The 19,335-nt window shown below is 41.3% G+C and overlaps 1 protein-coding gene across 1 annotated transcript; it reads right to left on the bottom strand.

The window, feature by feature from the left end:
* Window positions 1-2,288: 2,288 nt before the first annotated feature.
* LOC146313974 (uncharacterized) lies at window positions 2,289-3,419 on the bottom strand. Its single transcript, XM_084738086.1, has 2 exons — window positions 3,200-3,419; window positions 2,289-3,042 (listed from the first exon to the last, which is right to left on the bottom strand). The coding sequence occupies exons 1-2, from the start codon at window positions 3,407-3,409 to the stop codon at window positions 2,683-2,685; spliced, it is 570 nt and encodes a 189-aa protein (XP_084594212.1). The 5' UTR covers window positions 3,410-3,419; the 3' UTR covers window positions 2,289-2,682.
* Window positions 3,420-19,335: the final 15,916 nt, after the last annotated feature.

The following is a 19,335-nucleotide window of genomic DNA, read 5'->3' as shown; positions in this document are numbered from 1 at the left end:
TGTGCTTTATTTCTGTTGACAGATATTATGCTGTGTGTCAGCCTCTGAGGTACAGAACTAAAATAAATGTCCGTGTTATTGTGATCATGATCCTGGTGAGCTGGATTTTATCTGGTTTTAGCCTCTCAATTATACTTTTACAACATATCTTTTCTTTTTATCTCCCAGCTATCATAATCATCTACCTCAAAATTTTGATGGTGGCACAGAGACAGGCACGCAGCATCCAGAACACAAACTGTCAGAGCACAAAGTCTGAAAGTAAGATGGAGAGAAAGGCCACCAAAACTCTGGCTTTTGTGATGGGACTTTTTCTGATCTGTGTGACTCCTTTCTTTGTTTGTTGGACCATTGACCCTTACATTAATAACACAATACCATTTACCTTGTATTATGCATGTTTGTGGCTTGGATGGTTGAATTCGATGCTCAATCCATTCATCTATGGTTTCTTTTACAGCTGGTTTCGATCAGCTTTCAGAATGATCATTTCTGGGAAAATATTTCAAGGTGATTTTACTCATTCTAAGCTCTCTTGACTCATGACTTGCTGGTAATCATCACTAGTTTGGCTCTGAAGATTTACATCTCTTTCTACTGCAGCTCATATAAAATTAGTCACTGTACTATGCATAAAGTATCTGTATGTACAACTCAGTACACAAATAGCAGTACCTAGTAAAGAGTACATACAATAATCTCAATGATAATGTCTGTAAATAATCACAGGATCCACATATCTCATAGTTTTCCTCATTTCTTACTGTATGTATTCAGTCATAGATGCTGTATAATGAATGCAGGAGTACAGCTCTGAAGTTCTCTGAGAATAAAACTTAAGGAATTAATTAATGTTGAAATGATCTTTCTCTGTCAGTAGTTTTTAGTTGCTGCCCTGATCATTTCTTTTGACTGCAGATGGAAAAAGTGTCATCAGTGGATAACTGTTCTTCATTTGTAGTAACATCTAAATCAGTTGGCAAAAAGTTGCACATATTCCACAGCAGCAATTAGTGTCACAAAAACAGCTCAAGTAAAGAATGATGGATTACTTTTGTTTCTGTTCAGATAACAAATTTATAGATGTACATTTCAGCATCCTTTACAGTAGAAACACTTTTTTATGCAATTTCATGAGTTCTCATTCTGTCTCTGCTTTGACACGTATGAAGAGAAAATGTCCACTTTTACAGTCCATGTTGATCATGGTCATTTATAATGTTGCACATTGTTCACGGTCACAATTACTGTCACAAAAGAAGGTCAACTAAAGAATGCTGGATTATTTTTTGTCTCTGTTGAGATATCAAATTTATGGATGTACACTTTAGCATCCTGTATACTAGAAACAGTTTTTTATACAACTTTATAAGTTCTCATTCTGTCTCTGCTTTGATATGTATGAAGATACTGTGAATTCAAGACTAAGCTGTCCACTTTTACAGTCCATGATGATCATGGTATTTATATTGTGCACACTGCAGTTTGTGTCTTAACAGTATTGATTCATTATTAGTGAACACTCGGCTAGCCTTTGTGAGACAGTTTCAAAAGTATTCAAATTCACAAAACAATATAAGCAGTTTTTAACATATTTATCACAAATGAAGTGCGCTTGTTTTGAAATTCAGTAAAGCTTCTGATTTATCTGTTAATCCTCACATCAGGTTATTTTGCTAATAAGTTTTATTAAGGTGTCAATTAATTTGAAAATAAAGAATTTCAAACAATGATTAGTCATGGGCCTATTAATGTTTATTCGTTTATTCTGAAAAGTAATGTTTTTATTAGGGATGTCCGATATTGGCTTTTTTGCCGATATCCGATATGCCGATATTGTCCAACTCTCAATTTCCGATTCCGATATCTACCGATACCGATATATGTGGGCTATTTTTCCTCAAAACTAATTTTAGGTAACACATGCCTAATTTTATTGTGATGCCCCACTGGATGCATTCTCAAATGCAACAAGGCTTTCCAAAAGTAAACATTGTCTGTGCAAAATAAGAAAACTACTTCAACTTGAGTTATGGAAAAAATGCCATATTTATTTATTTTTAAATTGTCTCAAACAACAGTTTGGATCACACTCTCCCTGAGATAATCTTGACAATGCTCCCTACAAATAGGGCAAATTTGACTTCTTCACAAATTGTAAAACATTGTACCTGTACAACTATGTGCAGCATAGCAGCATGTAGAGCCAACTAAAATAACAGACAGGCTACTCTTCTTTTTCCAGTGTTAAATTAGCCTGCATTTGTAGGCTGCTTCATGAACTGTTTCTTTAACTAAAACCTTAATTGAATTAATTAACAATGTGGCAACTATACTGTACAATTTTGAAAACTGCACATTTCTTTGAGCTACAAACAATACTTTAGGCATGAGGTAAAGTGCAAAAAAAGGAAACATTTTAAAGTGCAAAATAAATATAAGCCCATTACTTGGTCTAATACAATCATTGAAATTATAAGATGGGCACAATCAGCACTGCTCCACATGAGCAACAACAAAAAGATGCAACATTAAGGTAGTGTGCAATAAGAACAAGGAAGGCACAAAGTTTCAGTCCAGACCTTCCAGAGTAGTAAACAAAGTCCTCCTTCCAGTGAACAAGGCTAAAAGTCCGACTGGCCTTCATAACAGGCCATAACTTTGCTAACACAATCATTAAAATCATAAACTGGGCTCAGTCAACCCTGCTCTTTCGTATGAGTAACAAAAATGTGCAAATAAAAAGAAGAAAGGCACAAAAAATAAAAACATGTCCGTATACTTGTCCATATATGTGAGAGGTAGATTTTTCTGAATGAAAATAAGCATCTCAGCATTGTCGCAATGTATGCGATTTCTCTTCTCAACGATGACATTGGAGATGGCGCTGAACAGCCGTTCGCTGTCTATGCTGGTACAGGGTGCAGTGAGGTACTTGCGTGCAACTCGGGCAAGCGCAGGGAAGCGGACCTGGGTGGACCTCCAGTACTTCAAAGGGCATGCTGTCTTGAGGATGGTGGGTTCTCCCAGGTATGCATACACCTAAAGAAAAAGTAAAAACAAAAACAAAAATAATTTTACTTACTTTTCTTCAAAGCACTGACAACCGAATGTTTATTTTATTCACTTTATGTACATTTTCATGTGAAGCACTCTGCAAATGAAATAAGTTTGCTAATAAAGTTTATTATTTACTCACCTGTGATGCTGTTTCGCCTGTAGTTGCTTGTTTGGTGACATCATTCTCTGCGAGGATTTCTTGGTACATGTCCTGCAGGCTCCCAGTTCGGGCCCTCTTAGGTGGGGGGTCCTGGTCCTCCTGGCCCGGGTCATCTGCACTGGCACCAGCAGCCTTTTCTTGCTGATCATTGCCCACACTGGCCATTTCATCCACAATCTTCAGCAGCATATTCCGTGCTCCCTCCTTGTTATCCAGGTCAAAATAACGGTCTGTTTTTTTTCAGTGCAGCCTGTCTCTGTTGCTTCGTCTCATTACTTTGCTGTACAAATGCCGCGTATCTCTCTGAATGATTCATCATCATGGGAGATTAAATTCGAAGTGTTGAAGGAAGAAGTCTTGGTTCCACCTCGCATAACCAACGCTTTGAAGTCATTGCAAATCGCTAGTTTAATATCCGAAGGAGACACTTGGAAATAATTCCAAACCACAGACATAACGTTGGTCAGCCACAGAGCTAGCAAGCTTGCTACTGCAGCCACCCACATTTGTTTATACGCTTCAGGACGCAGTTTGATGAGGTCATCATTTGTGTGCCGGTAAATGTCTCGGGAGCCCATAGGCCTATATTCATTCGGCGAAATCCAGGTATTATTTTATTGGTTTTCATTATAGGCAAAAACCGATAACGATATTCACAGATTTTACATTTTTATGCCAATATCGGGCCAATAATATCGGTGGGCCAATATTATCGGACATCCCTAGTTTTTATTAATTATATAATTAACTGGCCCCTGGCCTCCTATCATTCTGAAAGTGGTCCCTGGGCAAAGCAAGTGGAGTAACCCTGTTGTAGGGTTTCCTGGGACAAAAATGACCTTTACGCTCATACTGACCCCACATAGTAACCCATTCACTGTGCATTATTTGTGTATTATTTCACAATTAGTATGTTGCAACTTTATAAAGCACAAACTAATTTAGATTGATGTGACATGTAAGCACAAAATAAACTGAAATAATGAGGGCCCCTCTACAAGATGGCAGTCAGGATGAAATAAGGAGCAATTTAATACTGAGAGAAAACATCTGTCAGTGCAGTTGGGATGAGAATGTGTGGTATACTTGTGATTTGATTGATACAAACATTCAAGATATAATCATATCTGCAGGGATAATCAACCACCCAAAACAAACAAAGCTTTATAAATATCAGGAAATTTACCAATGACACCTCATGTTGCTCTGCTAATAAATAAAAAAGTAAATAAATTGAAACAAACGTCCACTGGCAAAGGTTCAATCAATCAAAATCGGTAAAATATTGGTACAAAACACACATTCAAAAAGAAGTACCTTCTCCTGTTCTTTACAGAAAAGCATTATACAATCAGTGAAATTCAGAAAATGACCCTATACTGCAGTGTTAATGGGTAATACAAAGTCACAACAAGGAAATTAAATTAATTTAAATAGTTTGTTTGTTGTTTGTATATAGCTTGCTTTTCAACCATATCTCTTGGGTTAAGTTTTTTCATATGCTCAAAGTTGAGCTTCAAGAATGGTACCAAGAACTATAATGTCTTAATGCTTCAGTTCCTCAGAAGCAGGGGTATCTGAAACCTGAGACATACCCTTAGAATTGCCTTCTGCTGCATTTGTTGAGTTCAGTTCAGATTTCTATCATTTTATTCTTATTTCTTTCTTTATTGTAATTCCAATCCTTGGGTGAAAAACATTGAGTGTTACCTTTCAAAGGAGATTTAGAAGAAGATTAACAACAGATTAAGAACTGCTTTCAATTCATTCTGGCTTGGCCTGGGCTAATTTCACATTAATTAACAGGAAAGGGAAAGGAAGCTTTAATTACACATTTGCAAGGATTGCTGCCTTGCCTCTGTGTCCCTGTCACATCGGAAGCTGTGTTGTCAATGGTCAGGTCTCCCAAGGTAAATTGGCTCCAGAAGTCGAGTCAGACTAAAGGCCCTATCTTACGCTGATCTAAAGCGCAAGTGGCAAGCGCGAGGCACAATGGATTTAATTTATTCAAGGCGTGTCCAAATCCACCTTTGCCTTCTTGTGCCAGGGGCAGGAGTGATATTTTGCCCTGCCCCGCCCTTTGCACCACCAACACGAAGCAGGATACACCTATCAGATGTGCCCAAGTGCCCTCATTAATTCACAGGCGAGTTTAGGCCGAACATGCAATAAACCAATCAGAAAGTCAGCTCTCATCACCTTTTAAGAGGCAGGTGCGCCAGCAGTGGTGTAACTGGGCTGTATTCCACATGGGTTTTGAGGTCAAAGGGGCCTGACATTGGTGTAAACTTATTGTTTCATTCTTCAGCTCCATTTTATATATTCACACACGTTTGTTTTGTCTCTGCTCCAAACCATGAATGTATTATGGTCTAAATGCGCATCACCGTCAGAGCGTCTTGTTCCCATGACAACTGACCGGAGAAAGACACATGGCGTGTCATGTTTATGGGCTTCAACTGTGGCTGTGGCCACACCAAGCAGCTGGAGCGGATCCAGGTTCGGTCACGTTCAGATTACCGGTAGTGTCGGTTCTTGTGACAACCCTAGTCTCAAGTCTGAGATCATGATAGCGCCGTGTTACAGCAGACAGTGCTTGTTTACCTGCTGTGGCTGTGCTGCTGCTCGGACCCGTGTCGTCACTGGCCTGGCTCCTCCCACCACGACAGAAGAGATCTGTCAGTTTTGTGCATTTGGCCGCATCCTCAATTAACTTTTTTTTCTTTTTTGCCCTACGCTTATCTGCACCACACATATCTTTTTCTGGTGGCTTCTTTCTTTTCAGCATCTTTGCAAATCTCCTCTACCTTGCTTGCTTTTTTCTTTCTTTTTTTCCAGAAAAATAATGGTCAGCGTCTGAGCGGCTGAGCCAATCACATTCAATAGACGCCTGGATCAGTTCAAATTGGGAGGGGCCGCTCGTATCCCCCCTTATATGCAACAAAATGCAGTGACCCAGTCTGACGTTACACTCCATGCTACCTGCCGCTGCGAGGGTCAACCGCGGCAACATTACATTTAAAAAAAAAAAAAAAAGTTTGACCACAAGAGGGCCCATGGGTTTACAAAACCCACCGACCCTACGTCATCTACGCCACTGTGCACCAGCAGCACAAGCGGAGGCAGCATGATGGTGGATTTACCAGGAGGAAACAAAGAGAAAAGATTTTCAAAGCGTGGAGACAGATCTCCTGGTTCGAGAAGAGAATGTGCAAGAGCACGCAATATATGGAGACAGCAGGACGTCTCCAAAACAGCTTCATGCCGAAATAGTTTACTTTACAGTAACGCCTGCAAAAACCAGTACAATAAATATGAACCGCAAATGTCATGCAGATAAGTAACTGCTTATATTTTAACCTGAAGCACCTTGAAATTGTGGTGTATTTTATAATTAATTATTATCATCATCATCATTATTAACTCTGCTGGCTGAGGAGCGGGGAGAGAGATGGTGCAGTAGAGAGGGGAGGCGAACCGCAAAGGTTCCCGGTTCCGCTGGCCCTCCTGAGCCAGGTGAAGGAGCAGATATGCGGCAGTCTGTGTTCCTCCTTCTTCTCCTCTCCCACCTAATCATCATCTCCTCCTCTCATCCTCGATCCTCTGACCCACTGCAAAATAATCAGAGAGAGTTTTTTAAGTTTGAGGTGCGCAAAATTACGCACAGATATATCCAACCAGCTCTGATAGAAGCACACGTACCTTTTTCTCTCAGATTGGGCCGGACTCGTGCGGTCAAATATAGTGTCTTGTATATTTTATATGTTATAGATCATAATTCTTTAAACATTGTTTTCTGGATCATAACAAACATGCAGACATAAACACTACAGCTGCTCCAGCTGTCATGCTGACTCATCTGATAAAGACAATCAGCTGTGATCCTGTTTTCAGGTCTGCTGAGATTAATTGGTCTTATTAATATAATAATAGTACTGTTGTACTTATTAGTGAGATTAACTTCAAAGACACACGCTCGTGCACGTCTTTTAAACATAAATGAAAGGTGTTTGGTGATTGTGGAGTGTGCGCACCTCAGCCAAGGGCAAGACACACACATACCTGCACGCTATTAACTTCAATATTTACACTTTATTGCTGGTGGATAATATGTTTAAAGGACACTTCACTAATCGACACTCCTGTGTAGAATAAAGACTCATGTAAATTAAGGTGTTTGGTGATTGTGGAGCCATTGCGCCGCCAGCGCAAGTGGTTTTGCTATCTTGTACCAGCGCAAGTACCATTTTTGCCATGTGGGTAAGATAGCAAATGCACTTGTGCTGGGTCTGTGCCGCTGTGGGCGGGAGATCTAAGCATGAAGGCAAAGCGAAGGCGTGGCCAGGCGCATTTGCTATTTTGTGCTCAGCGCATGGGAGTAAAATGCACTTGCACTTCAGACCAGCCAAAACCTGGTCGAAGCGCAAAGTCTGTGGTCTTTCAGCACAAGATAGCACCCGGCGGGCTTGGCCGAAACACACAAGTCTTCACAATCACAAAACACCGTCATTTATGGTCATTCTCTTCCTCTGATGTCTTGTCTGCCTGTTTGTTATGATCCAGAAAAACAATGATTGAACAATTATGATCTATAACATACAAAATATACAGACACTATATTTGACCGCACGAGTCCAGCCCAACCTGAGAGAAAAGTTATGTGTGCTTCTATCAGAGCTGGTTGGATAGATCTGTGCGTAATTTTGTGCACTCCAAACTTCAGAACATAACAACTTGTTTCGCAGTGGGACAGAGGAGCGAGGATGAGAGGAGGAGATGAGGATTAGGTGGGAGAGGAGAAGAAGGTGGAACACAGACAGCCGTGTATCTGCTCCTCCACCTGGCTCAGGTGGGCCAGCGGAACCGGGAAGCTTCGCGGCTGGACTGGATCTGTTCGCATCCCCTCTCTACTGCACCATCTCTCTCCCCGCTCCTCAGCCAGTAAAATTAATAATGATGATGATGATAATAATTATCAAATACAACACAATTTCAAGGTGCTTCGGTGTAAAACATAACCAGTTTTATTAACCATATTTATTGTATTGGTTTTTGCAGGCATTACTGTAAAGTAAACTAATTTGGCGTGAAGCTGTTTTGGAGACGTCCTGCTGTCTCCATATATTGCGTGCTTTTGCGCCTTCTCTTCTCGGACCAGGAGATTTGTTTCCTCGCTTTGTAAATCTTTTCTCTTTGTTTCCTCCTGGTAAATCTGCCATCATGATGACACCACTTGCACTGCTGGCGCACCTGCCTCTTAAAAGGTGATGAGAGCTGATTTTCTGATTGGTTTATTGCAAGTTCGGCCTAAACTCACCTGTGAATTAATGAAGGCACTTGGGCACATCTGATAGGTGTATCCTGCTTTGCGCTGGTGGCGCAAAGAGTGGGGCAGGGCGAAATATCACTCCTGCCCCTGGCACAAGAAGGCAAAGGTGGATTTGGACACACCCTGAATAAATTAAATCCATTGCACCTCCTGCTTTCCACTTACGCTTTCCATCAGCATAATGCATGGCCCTAAGGCACAAGCGCAGTTTACTCCAATGCGAAGAGCACAAGATAGCAAACGTGCCCGGCCACGCCTTCGTTTTGCCTTCATGTTTAGAGCTCCCGCCCACAGCGGTACAGACCCAGTGCAAGTGCATTTGCTATCTTATGCACATGGCAAAAATGGGACTTGTGCTGGTGTAAGATAGCAAAACCACTTGCACTGGCGGCGCAATGGCTTTGTGCTGGGTGTAAGATAGGGCCCTAAGAGTGATTAACATTCTCCATTTGAATCAAGTAAAAATGAGCCGCAGCACCTTGTCCACAACAGTGAAGGAGTCAGCTCTGGGAGGGAAGCTCAGCAGGGACCATCTAATGGCCAGATCTTGACCCATGGGGGCTGGTAAAGGAATGCCTGAATGAATGACATGGCAAAAGCAGGGACCTTAGGCATGCTGACCCTTTCCATCACAGACTGGTTTTGGGATGTGGAACAACACCTCTCTGATAGGTGAGTAAACAAAGCTCTTGTCGAATCTGAACCAGTCCCAACTAGATGTAATTAGACACAGGACACCTGTGGCCAAAGAATGATTATCGACATTGTGGTCATATCATCAGATCTTTCAGCATATGTTTTACATGCAGGTCATCAGTTCCCATTGGGATGGCAACTCAAGAGCCTGCTTGTGGATACCGGCATTGAAGAAGGTTGTCAAGCTGAAGGGCCTGAACAGGCCTTTTGGGTTTTGTTGAACCAGCGTTTTCCTGTAGAAGATAAACATCAGAAGGCCAGAAGAGCTGTAGCTGCAGTGGTCACCGGAGCAAAAGCCTAGGTATGGGAGGAGCTCAGGGAGTCTCTTAACATGTACTTTTAATTCACCTGTAGAAAGATCCATCAAACTGTTAGATGACCCAGTCAAAGAAAGCAGGGTTTGAGTCTGACTAAGATCAGCAGGGTCAGAGAGCTGCTGACTCTGACTGGGTAAATTGTTTATCAGTGGAAAGAACACTATGGGCTGGTAAGGTCCCATGTGTGGGATGACATTTATTTGTAGGCATAGGGGTAAGCATAAGCATGCATAACGCTCTGGACATTTTTAGGCTGCCTTGGCTGATATGTCTTTGTACTGTTGCTGGGTTGGGGAGAGTGCCAGGGGAATGGTAGACCAAGATTATGGTTTCCCATCCTTAACAGTGGGTACTGAAGGGTGTGCTCTACTGATCAGATTCCCTGGAAAAGCTTATGTCAGTCTGCTGGAAAGGCTTTAACTGTTTGTCAAACCTCAGAGGACCAATGCAGATTCCTCTTAGTCTTGTAACATTGGTCCAGCTTTTTACCCTTGCATAGATCATGGGAGTTCAGCCTTCCAGTCTACATGTGTTTTGTGGGCATGGAAAAGACTTTGGACCAAGTACCCTGGTGATTCATGTAGATGATACAACAGGAGTATGATGTACCCAGGATGCTGCTACAAGTCACCCTGTCCTTATATGCAACATAACCTGAGTGAGGTCCTTGTCTCAGGATACTGTGTTTGCATTCTTAGCACTCCACCAGAATTGTCCCTTGTCACATCATCAACTCTAATGCGGGAGTAGCACCAGACTGTTGTGATGAACAAGAATATGAGTCAGAAGGTAAAGCTTCTAATTCACCAGTAGATTTACTTTCCAGCTGACTGATGGCATGAGCTTTGACTTGTGTAGAATGAGATTGTGAATGAGATTGTGTGAGTTAGGTGGGTTGGCTAGGCTTACCCTAAGCTATATATAGGTTAAGAAGCTCAGACATGTGGAGGTACCTTGGATTACAGGGGCTGTTCATTTGTGATCAAAGTAGGTGACTGGTTTTTCAACCTCACGCAACTGGTAAGAGACTGCAGGATAGTCACCCATCTGAATTGAGAATGCCTGCGAGCAACCAGCTGTTAGCCAGCCAGTGGATTGGTTGACAGCCAGCTTCCCAGACTGCTGGCAACCAGTCTTCTACGCAGCCTGCACTACAGTGGATTAGACACTGCTTGCAGCCTGCCAGTCCTGAACTGGCTATAGCATCCATGTCCTAAGTCAGCTAGCCATCAGCCTGCTAGCCTCCAGCCTGTCCCTCTTTACTAGTTTCCAGCCCGGTTCCCTATTCTGGAGAACCCAGCTGGCTTTCAAGACATATCCCACAAAAAAGAGGTTCCGGATGATGCTTAGGCTCCCTTTTCCATATCCTCTCCTTGCTGCTAGACCCTGCTCTTGGCAGTCACTGGACTGTTTGCCTCTACCTGGTCGACTAGCACAAGGCCAGTCAATTCCCAACCTGATCCATTCCTAGAGCTGCCCTCTTGGAGGCCTTCTAGGAGGAAGCATTGGACTCACCGACATGCCTCTTAGCTGCCCACTATCCCAAAGCCTCAGCTGCCCAGCATCACAGAGTCTCAGCTGCTCAGCATTCCAGAGTCATACCTGCCCACTGTCCTGGAGCAGCTGCCTTCTGTCCTGGAGATTCTACTGCCCTGCAACTTAGAATTTTTTTTTTTTTTTGCTCAGTACTTCCTGTTGTTGCTGCAGACATATCCTGTTCAGACTGGGCTGCAGTTATCTCCTTTTCTGTTTTGTTTTATACATAACTTTCAATGAACAATAGTGTTAAAACTAAGATTACTTACAAAGACATTGTATTTCTTGTTATTAATATAAAAGTCAACTAATGTTTCACCACTTGCATTTATCATGAAGCTGCAGCAGTAGGTAGTGTTGTACTAGCAATAACAGCATTTTTTCTCTGAATTTCACCAGTTCAGAATACTGCAATTCCAAAAATTTTGTGATGTTTTCATCAGTGACCATTTTGTAGAACAGATGCGGCCCATTGATGATCACTGCTGTTGAGGGTAGATCAGGAGTATGGTATACAGGGGTTGTTGCTACAAGCCATTCGGTTCCATATATAACTGGAGTGAGGCCCTTGTCTTAATGAGTTTTTTCAGGCACTTTTAAGGTGAAGGTAACTTAGTAAGAGGAACAAAAAGATCAACTGGGAGGTGTCTACAGTTACAAATTTAAGAGTGCAACAAAGGTTGTATTGTATGCTATTACTCTTGCTACAATTGCTATAATATGATATTCATGCAGATTTACTGACTCAAGGGCAGTGTCTCTCAGAGGTTGTAAGTAAATGCCACTGCAGGCCTTGAAACATTGTCAGTTCATGACAGACAGTTGAACACGGCACTGTGTACAAATGTTGTGTATTAATGTCTGTATGTCCACCATATGAACAGTTGCACTATGAGTTACTGAAATGTTACTGTGGGTTGTTGTACTGTGATAAAGTGTTAAAATGAGGGCATTGTGCACTTTATGAACTTGCAAGCTGGTCTCTGAGCTAAAGTAGCATGCTGTTCTTTTGTAGCGTGCTGTGTTTGAGCTGCCTGTAACGAGCCAACTGTATCACTGACCAGTACATATTCTGTTCCTGTTCAGATAATAAATGGCGGTGTAAAAAGGACAACAAGTCACCTCATCATTATCCACTCAACGCAGATTCCAGAGGTTGCTTACCAGCCAGGTCAAACTGAGATCAGTTTATGCACCCCTTCCAAGGCTGTTCTCCACTGCTCTGCCAATCCAAAGTCCCTTTCCCTGCAGACGTCTCCACTGATGGGTTCTGTAAATTAGAAAAGAAATTCTAAATTAAAACTCCAAGCAGCGTTTTACGGGCCCTCACACCCCCACGCCACTCAGGTGGCCGGCAGCCGCGGCCTCGTGGCCGGATTCGTCCCAGGCACAGAAGCTCTGTATTGTCACAGTCTTCGGACATCCTTTTAAGGAATTCAATGTCACTTCCTGTCGCCACTGGGTGGCGCTATAATAATGTCTCCTGATTGTCATGTAGATGTGTTCAGACTGGGACTTTTGTGCTACCTGTGAAGTCTGGTGCAGATCGGACCATGTACACCCAAGTTATAGCAATTTCCTGTTTCACGGCAAGACATCCAAACTCAGCGTCACACCACGGCCACACCGTTCAATGCTGACCAAATCTTTTAATAACTTTTGATCATACCCTTCTCTAGATGATACACATCCATTTTGAAGTCAATTAGATTATTTCTGTAGAATACGACACATGGAAAACGCCAAAAATGGCCACAAAATTCAAAATGGCCGACTTCCTGTTGGGTTTGGCCAATGTGTCCAAGAGACTTTTTTGTGTGTCTGCATCTGGTAGATGTGTGCACCAATTTTCGTGTATTGTGGCGATACTTGCTATGGGGGTTACTGCACTTTGTCACACCCATTGACGAAAGTCATACCATATGTTCAGGGCTGGACCATTACCAAACATGTGAAGTTTCAGTCATATTGGACCAAGTACACTTAAGTTAATGTCACTTTCTGTGTTTTGGCAAAACATTGACCTTCACCACGCTCTCAGGGCAACACCATTTGATGATATGCCACGATCTTTATGATTTTCCTGACAAGATTTGAGTTGGATATGGTCAACGTGCTGGGAGCAGCACCTCAAAGTGTAAAACATGTCATTTCCTGTCACCAACAGGGGGCGCTGTGACAACCACAGACTGTTATCATATAGATATATTCAGGGTGGGACAATTGTCAACCATGTGAAGTTTCAGACCATTTATGGTAAAGTTATAGCAATTTCGTGTTTCATGACGAGACGAGACAAACTTTGCCGCCACCTGATGGCCACGCCCTTCAACAAGGGCATAATCTTTTCATACCTTTTAACCACAATGTTGCCTAGATGATACACAGTGATTTTGAAGGTGCTCTGATCAATCCTGTAGGAGGAGTTTGTTAAAATACAACACCTGGACAATGGCAAAAATGGCCGCAAAATTCAAAATGGCGGACTTTCTGTTGGGTTTGGCCAATGGGTCCAAATGACTTTTTTGTGCGTTTGGGGGTGATACATATGTGTACCAATTTTCCTGCATGTTGGTGAAATGTGCCGCAGGTGCTGATGTTTAAAGGACCATGCCCATCAACGAAACTCATATCACATGTTCAGACATGGACCATTAACACACGTGAAGTTTCAGGCAGATATGACCAAGGACACCGAAGTTCAGGCCACTTTTCTGTGTTTGATTTCGCTGCGGTCTCGGTGCAACGGCATTTAACAATACATCATGATCTTCATAATATATCATTACCAAGGTGTTAAGGCCTCGCTGACCAAATTTGAGTCAGATATGGTCAACGTGGTGGGAGCAGCACTTCAAATTGTAAAACTCCTGTCACCACCAGGGGGTGCTATGACAATTATGGGATATTTTCATAGACGTGGGTTCAGGGCGCAACTATGATCTAACATGTTAAGTTTGGTGTAGATCGGACCTTTTATGCTGAAGTTACAGCAATTTTTTTTTTTCATTTTTCATGGTGAGAAGTCAAACTTCGCTGCCACCTCATGGCCAGGCACTTTAACGACAGCGCGATCGTTTGATAATTTTTGATCACAAAGTAGTCTAGATTGTACACAGTGATTTTGAAGCCGTTGTGATTAATCATGTAGGAGGAGTTCATTAAAATACAGCTATGGCTGCCAAATTCAAAATGGCTGACTTCCTGTTGGGTTTAGCCTATGGTTGCAAGAGATGTTTTTGTGTGTCTTTTTTGTGTACCAATTTTCGTGCATGTTGGTGAAATGAGACGTCGGGCTGCTGTTTAAGGTGTGTGGCCTAGCCATTTTGGACCGCCCACCACCAACAATCCTAATACACGTAAATTTACACGGATACTGATGCGACTGCCAAATTTCCTAAGTTTTTGAGGAAGTTAAAGCCCCGAAAAAAGCAGTTAACTTTTGAAATAATGAGAATAATTCTTTAAATTTCAATAGGGTCCTTGCACCGGATGGTGCACAGGCCCTAATAAAAGATATTGCACCCTTTTTCCAAAGGCTAAAATGAATAAAGATTTCAGGGATGATTCATAAAGAAAATCGGGAAAGGAAAGGAAGGTGTGTTAACTGTGATAATAGTATAACTGTGAACATGAAGGAATCTAAAATAGTGGAATTGTGGCATATTAAATTTATTTCCCAACCCAAACAAATATATTTTCCAAAACCTAACCAAGAGGTGTTGGTGCCTAAACTTACGAAATTTTCAAATTCCATCTCTCCTGAGTCATCCAGGTTTACCCAAGTGCTGCCCTGAATGATAGTAAATTTTGGTACGACTACACTGAGTGCTCCATTGAGAGGGTCACTTGACCATGATATGCAAATGAGCCCAGAATAACAGCTCTGATCTGAATATACTGTTCAGTGGAACAGACCAAGAGCTCCCATCAGTACAGATGCACAAACCAAACAGACACAGAGTGAAACACACAGAGCACTGAACTTAACTGAAAATCTCTCTCTACAGGAAATTAGAAACTACTAATTTTCTTGATTTAAGGCATGTTATTGCAAATATTTCCTCACTATTAATGATCATTTCTGCATGAAACTTATCTTTTTCCTCAACAGGACTTATGATGTTTTGGAGGACAGATTTATCTGTCTTGAAGCACCAAATGTGTTTTTCAAAACAGCAATTGACCCCATGCATCTGTTATATTTTTTTGTTGTCTCTTTATCATTTCTCATAATATGTGGAAACCTTCTTGTAATAACCTCCATCATTTACTTCAAACAGCTCCACACTCCTACAAACTTCCTCATCTTCTCTCTTGCTGTATCTGACCTTCTTCTTGGGGTTTTACTTTTGTCACGTGTTGTGATACCAGCTACAGAAAGCTCTTGTTCTGTTATAGACGATTTTGATATGTATCTGAGCACTTCTTCTGTTTGGAACTTGTGCTTTATTTCTGTCGACAGATATTATGCTGTGTGTCAGCCTCTGAAGTACAGAACTAAAATAAATGTCCATGTTATTGTGATCATGATCTTGGTGACCTGGGTTACATCTGCTCTTGGTGTATCAATTGATGGTTTACAACATATTTTTTCTTTTTATCTCCCAGCTATCATAATGTCTATCATCTACCTAAAGATTTTAACAGTGGCACAGAGACAGGCACGCAGCATCCACAACACAACCTGTCAGAGAACAAAGTCTGAAAGTAAGATGGAGAGAAAGGCCACCAAAACTCTGGCTATTGTGATGGGACTTTTTCTGATCTGTTGGACTCCTTTCTTTCTTTGTTGGACTATCGACCCTTGGATTCATAACACAGTTCCATTCATCTTGTATTATGCATGTATGTGGCTTGGATGGTTAAATTCGATGCTCAATCCATTCATCTATGGTTTCTTTTACAGCTGGTTTCGATCAGCTTTCAGAATGATCATTTCTGGGAAAATATTTCAAGGTGATTTTACTCATTCTAAGCTCTCTTGACTCATGACTTGCTGGTAATCATCACTAGTTTGGCTCTGAAGATTTACATCTCTTTCTACTGCAGCTCATATAAAATTAGCCACTGTACTATGCATAAAGTATCTGTATGTACAACTCAGTATACAGATAGTAATACATAGTAAACAGTACATACAATGACCTCAATCTTAATGTCTGCAAATAATCACAGGATCCACATATCTCATAGTTTTCCTCATTTCTTACTGTATGTATTCAGTCATAGATGCTGCATAATGAATGCAGGAGTACAGCTCTGAAGTTCTCTGAGAATAAAACTTAAGGAAATAATGTTGAAATGATCTTTCTCTTATAATAGTTTTCAGTTAATTCCCTTATCATTTCCTACTGTCAGAAAAATAACTTGGCTACAGAATGGTGGACTACTTTTGTTCGTAGTCAGATAACAAATTATAGATGTTCACTTAAGCATCATTTACAGTACAATCACATTTTTTATGCAGCTTCATAAGTTCTCATTCTGTCTCTGCTTTGACACTAAGATGTTGTGATTTCAAGACTATGCAGAGAAAATGTCCACTTTTACGGTCCATGTTGATCATGGCCATTTATATTGTCCACACTGCAGTAATGTGTCTTAACAGTATTGAGTCTTCATTAGTGGACACTCGGCTTGGCTTTGTGAGACAGTTCCAAAAGATTCAAATTAACAAAACCGTACAAGCAGGGTTTTTCTGAATATGACAACTGTTTATATGTGTTTCACTTTCATACATTCTCATTTCTCAAAGCAAAACCTGACCCCAAAATGCTGCCAGATGGCCCTCTGACTATTTTCTCAGTCACAGTAAAAATCAATTGATTGACAGTTTTTCCCAGGAAGGAGGGACAGATATGCCAAATTTAGATGATAGACAGTGCAAAGTGTAATTATTAGCTGAAGAGAAGCAAAAGTTATTCAAAAAATGAAGATAATCCTGATCCCATCAATGTGTATTACAGACTAAAAGAGTTTAAATATGCTGCTCTTTCTGTTCCTGGTAGGATGGAAGAGGTTCCAGTTATGTTTAATGTTGTAACCTGTTTCAAATGTTACCAAAGCACAACTGAAACACATTTGCAGATTTTAAATGCAGGAAAACATCTGATTTATCTGTCAATCCTTGAACCAAGTTAATTTAAATACATTTTGTTAAATCAGTTAATTTGAAAATAAAGAATTTTAAAGAAAGATGAGTTATGGGACTTTTATTCCTTATTCATTTCATCTGATAAGTAATGTTATTATTAATGTTATTCATTAACTGAACACTGGCTCCTGTCATTTTTAAAATTGGACCCCCCGGGCAAAGAAAGTAGAGTAACCCTGAGGGGTTCCTGGGGACAAAAATTGGCTTTATGCTCATACTAACCCCACATACTAACCCATTCACTGTACATCAAGTCTGTAGCAATTAATATTTGGCAATTTCATGAAGTACAAATTAATTCAGATTGATATGACATTTAAACACAAGATGAACTGAAATAATAAGGGCTCCTCTACAAGATGGTGAAACAAGTGCATCTAGTCAGGATGAAGTAAAGAGCAATTTAATACTCAGACACAATATCTGTCTTTGTCTCTTATTCCAAATGATTATTTATTGCTTGGAAACAAGAACCTCCATGTACGTCTGGAGAAGAAGCACATGAGACTGAAGAGAAATTTGTTTCACTGCAGTTTATACTTGAACATTTGAATATCACTCTTTGTTACAAACAGTTGCACGTTTAGCAACAAGTTCAGAGCACAGACTACAGCACAGCTGGTCTCCAGTCTCTCTGGGGTTCTTAAAAAATTATCTGGTGCTGCCATCACAGTAGGTGCTACCTCCATACTATCTGGCCTGGTCCCAGACTATTTAAAACAGGCTTGCATCCAGCCCCTGCTGATGAAAACTGGTATAGACCCAACATTCCTCCATAACTACTGTCTTATATCTAAATCACCATTGATTTCAAAAATTGCTGAAAAGCTGTTTGCTAATCAACTTTTAGAGATTATGGAAAGATAACATATGAGACAAATTCTAATCTGGCTAAAAAACAGTACAGAAACAGCTCCTCTCACAGTAAATGACATCCTAATGAATGTGGACTCTGGTAAGCTCACTTTTTACATTTTACTGACAATTTTCCACAATTCTTCTCAACAGCCTCAGGAACTGGTCTGGTTTGTGGGAAACTTCTTTCCTATCAAACAGAATATTCAAGGTCACTGTTGATAAGTTTAGTTCTTCAACTGCTCTCATGTCATGTGGGGTTCCACAGGGCTCAGTGGAACAGACTTGGAGAGTGACATAGGGAGAGATCAGCTAAATCCCAGAGCACTGATAGCAGCTCTGAGCCAGAGCCCATGCAATTAATTTGAGCCCATCAGACCCCTGAGGTGCAAGCCTGCCACATAACTTCGAGGTCCAGTCTGTAATACGGCCAAGCTGGCCATTTTCTTCTCTCGTAGACTCTCTCCAGCTGAGAAAAAACTATGATATTGGGAACAGGGAACTTGTTGCAGCAAAGTTGGCTCAGGAGGAATGGCACCACTGGTTGGAGGACCAACCCCTCATCGTTTAGACACATCATAAGAACCTCTCGTACACTCAAGGTGGCAAGGTGGCCTGTTTTTTGGCAGGTTTAACTTTACTCTGACTTATCATCCAGGTTCCCGCAACATAAAACCCAATGCCCTGTCCCACCAGTTCACTGCTGAGGAAACTGAATTCTGACCATAACCCCATCCTGCCAACCACCTGTTTCACTGCCGCTGTTACCTTGGGAAATTGAATCTGTGGTAAAGGAAGCCCAGAGTCAGCAACCTGATCCTGGTTATGGTCCTCCTTATTGCCTGTTTGTCCCTGCCTCTGTTTGCTCCCAGGTCCTTCAGTGGTCTCGTTTCACACATCTCACCTGCCATCCTGATATAAACCACACCCTTGTCTTCCTCTGACAATGAATTTTGGTGGCCAACCATGGATGCCGACACCCAGTCCTTCATTTCTGCCTGCTCGGCATGTGCACAGAACAAGTCATCAACAAAACCCAGCTCTGGTCTTTTCCACCTGCTGCCTGACCCCAGCCATCCTTGATCTCACATTGCCGTGGTCACCAGTCTGTCTCCATCTGAAAGAAGAAGAAGAAGGCATACTTTATGAATCCCCGAGGTGAAATTACATTCTTTTTACTCTGTTGTAATTTTTGTACATACGTGCTGTCAAACAACACTTGGAG

Source organism: Lutjanus erythropterus, chromosome 15 (assembly GCF_056507025.1).
Source record: "Lutjanus erythropterus isolate fLutEry1 chromosome 15, fLutEry1.hap2, whole genome shotgun sequence".
NCBI lineage: Eukaryota > Metazoa > Chordata > Actinopteri > Lutjaniformes > Lutjanidae > Lutjanus > Lutjanus erythropterus.
This window is presented reverse-complemented; position numbering and strand designations above follow the sequence as displayed.

Coding starts and splice junctions, on each gene's coding strand:
- LOC146313974 (XM_084738086.1), bottom strand. CDS start 3,409: ATGCTGCTGAAGATTGTGGATGAAATGGCCAGTGTGGGCAATGATCAG. Junction 3,043..3,199: donor CAGGCGAAACAGCATCACAG/GTGAGTAAATAA, acceptor CTTTTTCTTTAG/GTGTATGCATACCTGGGAGA.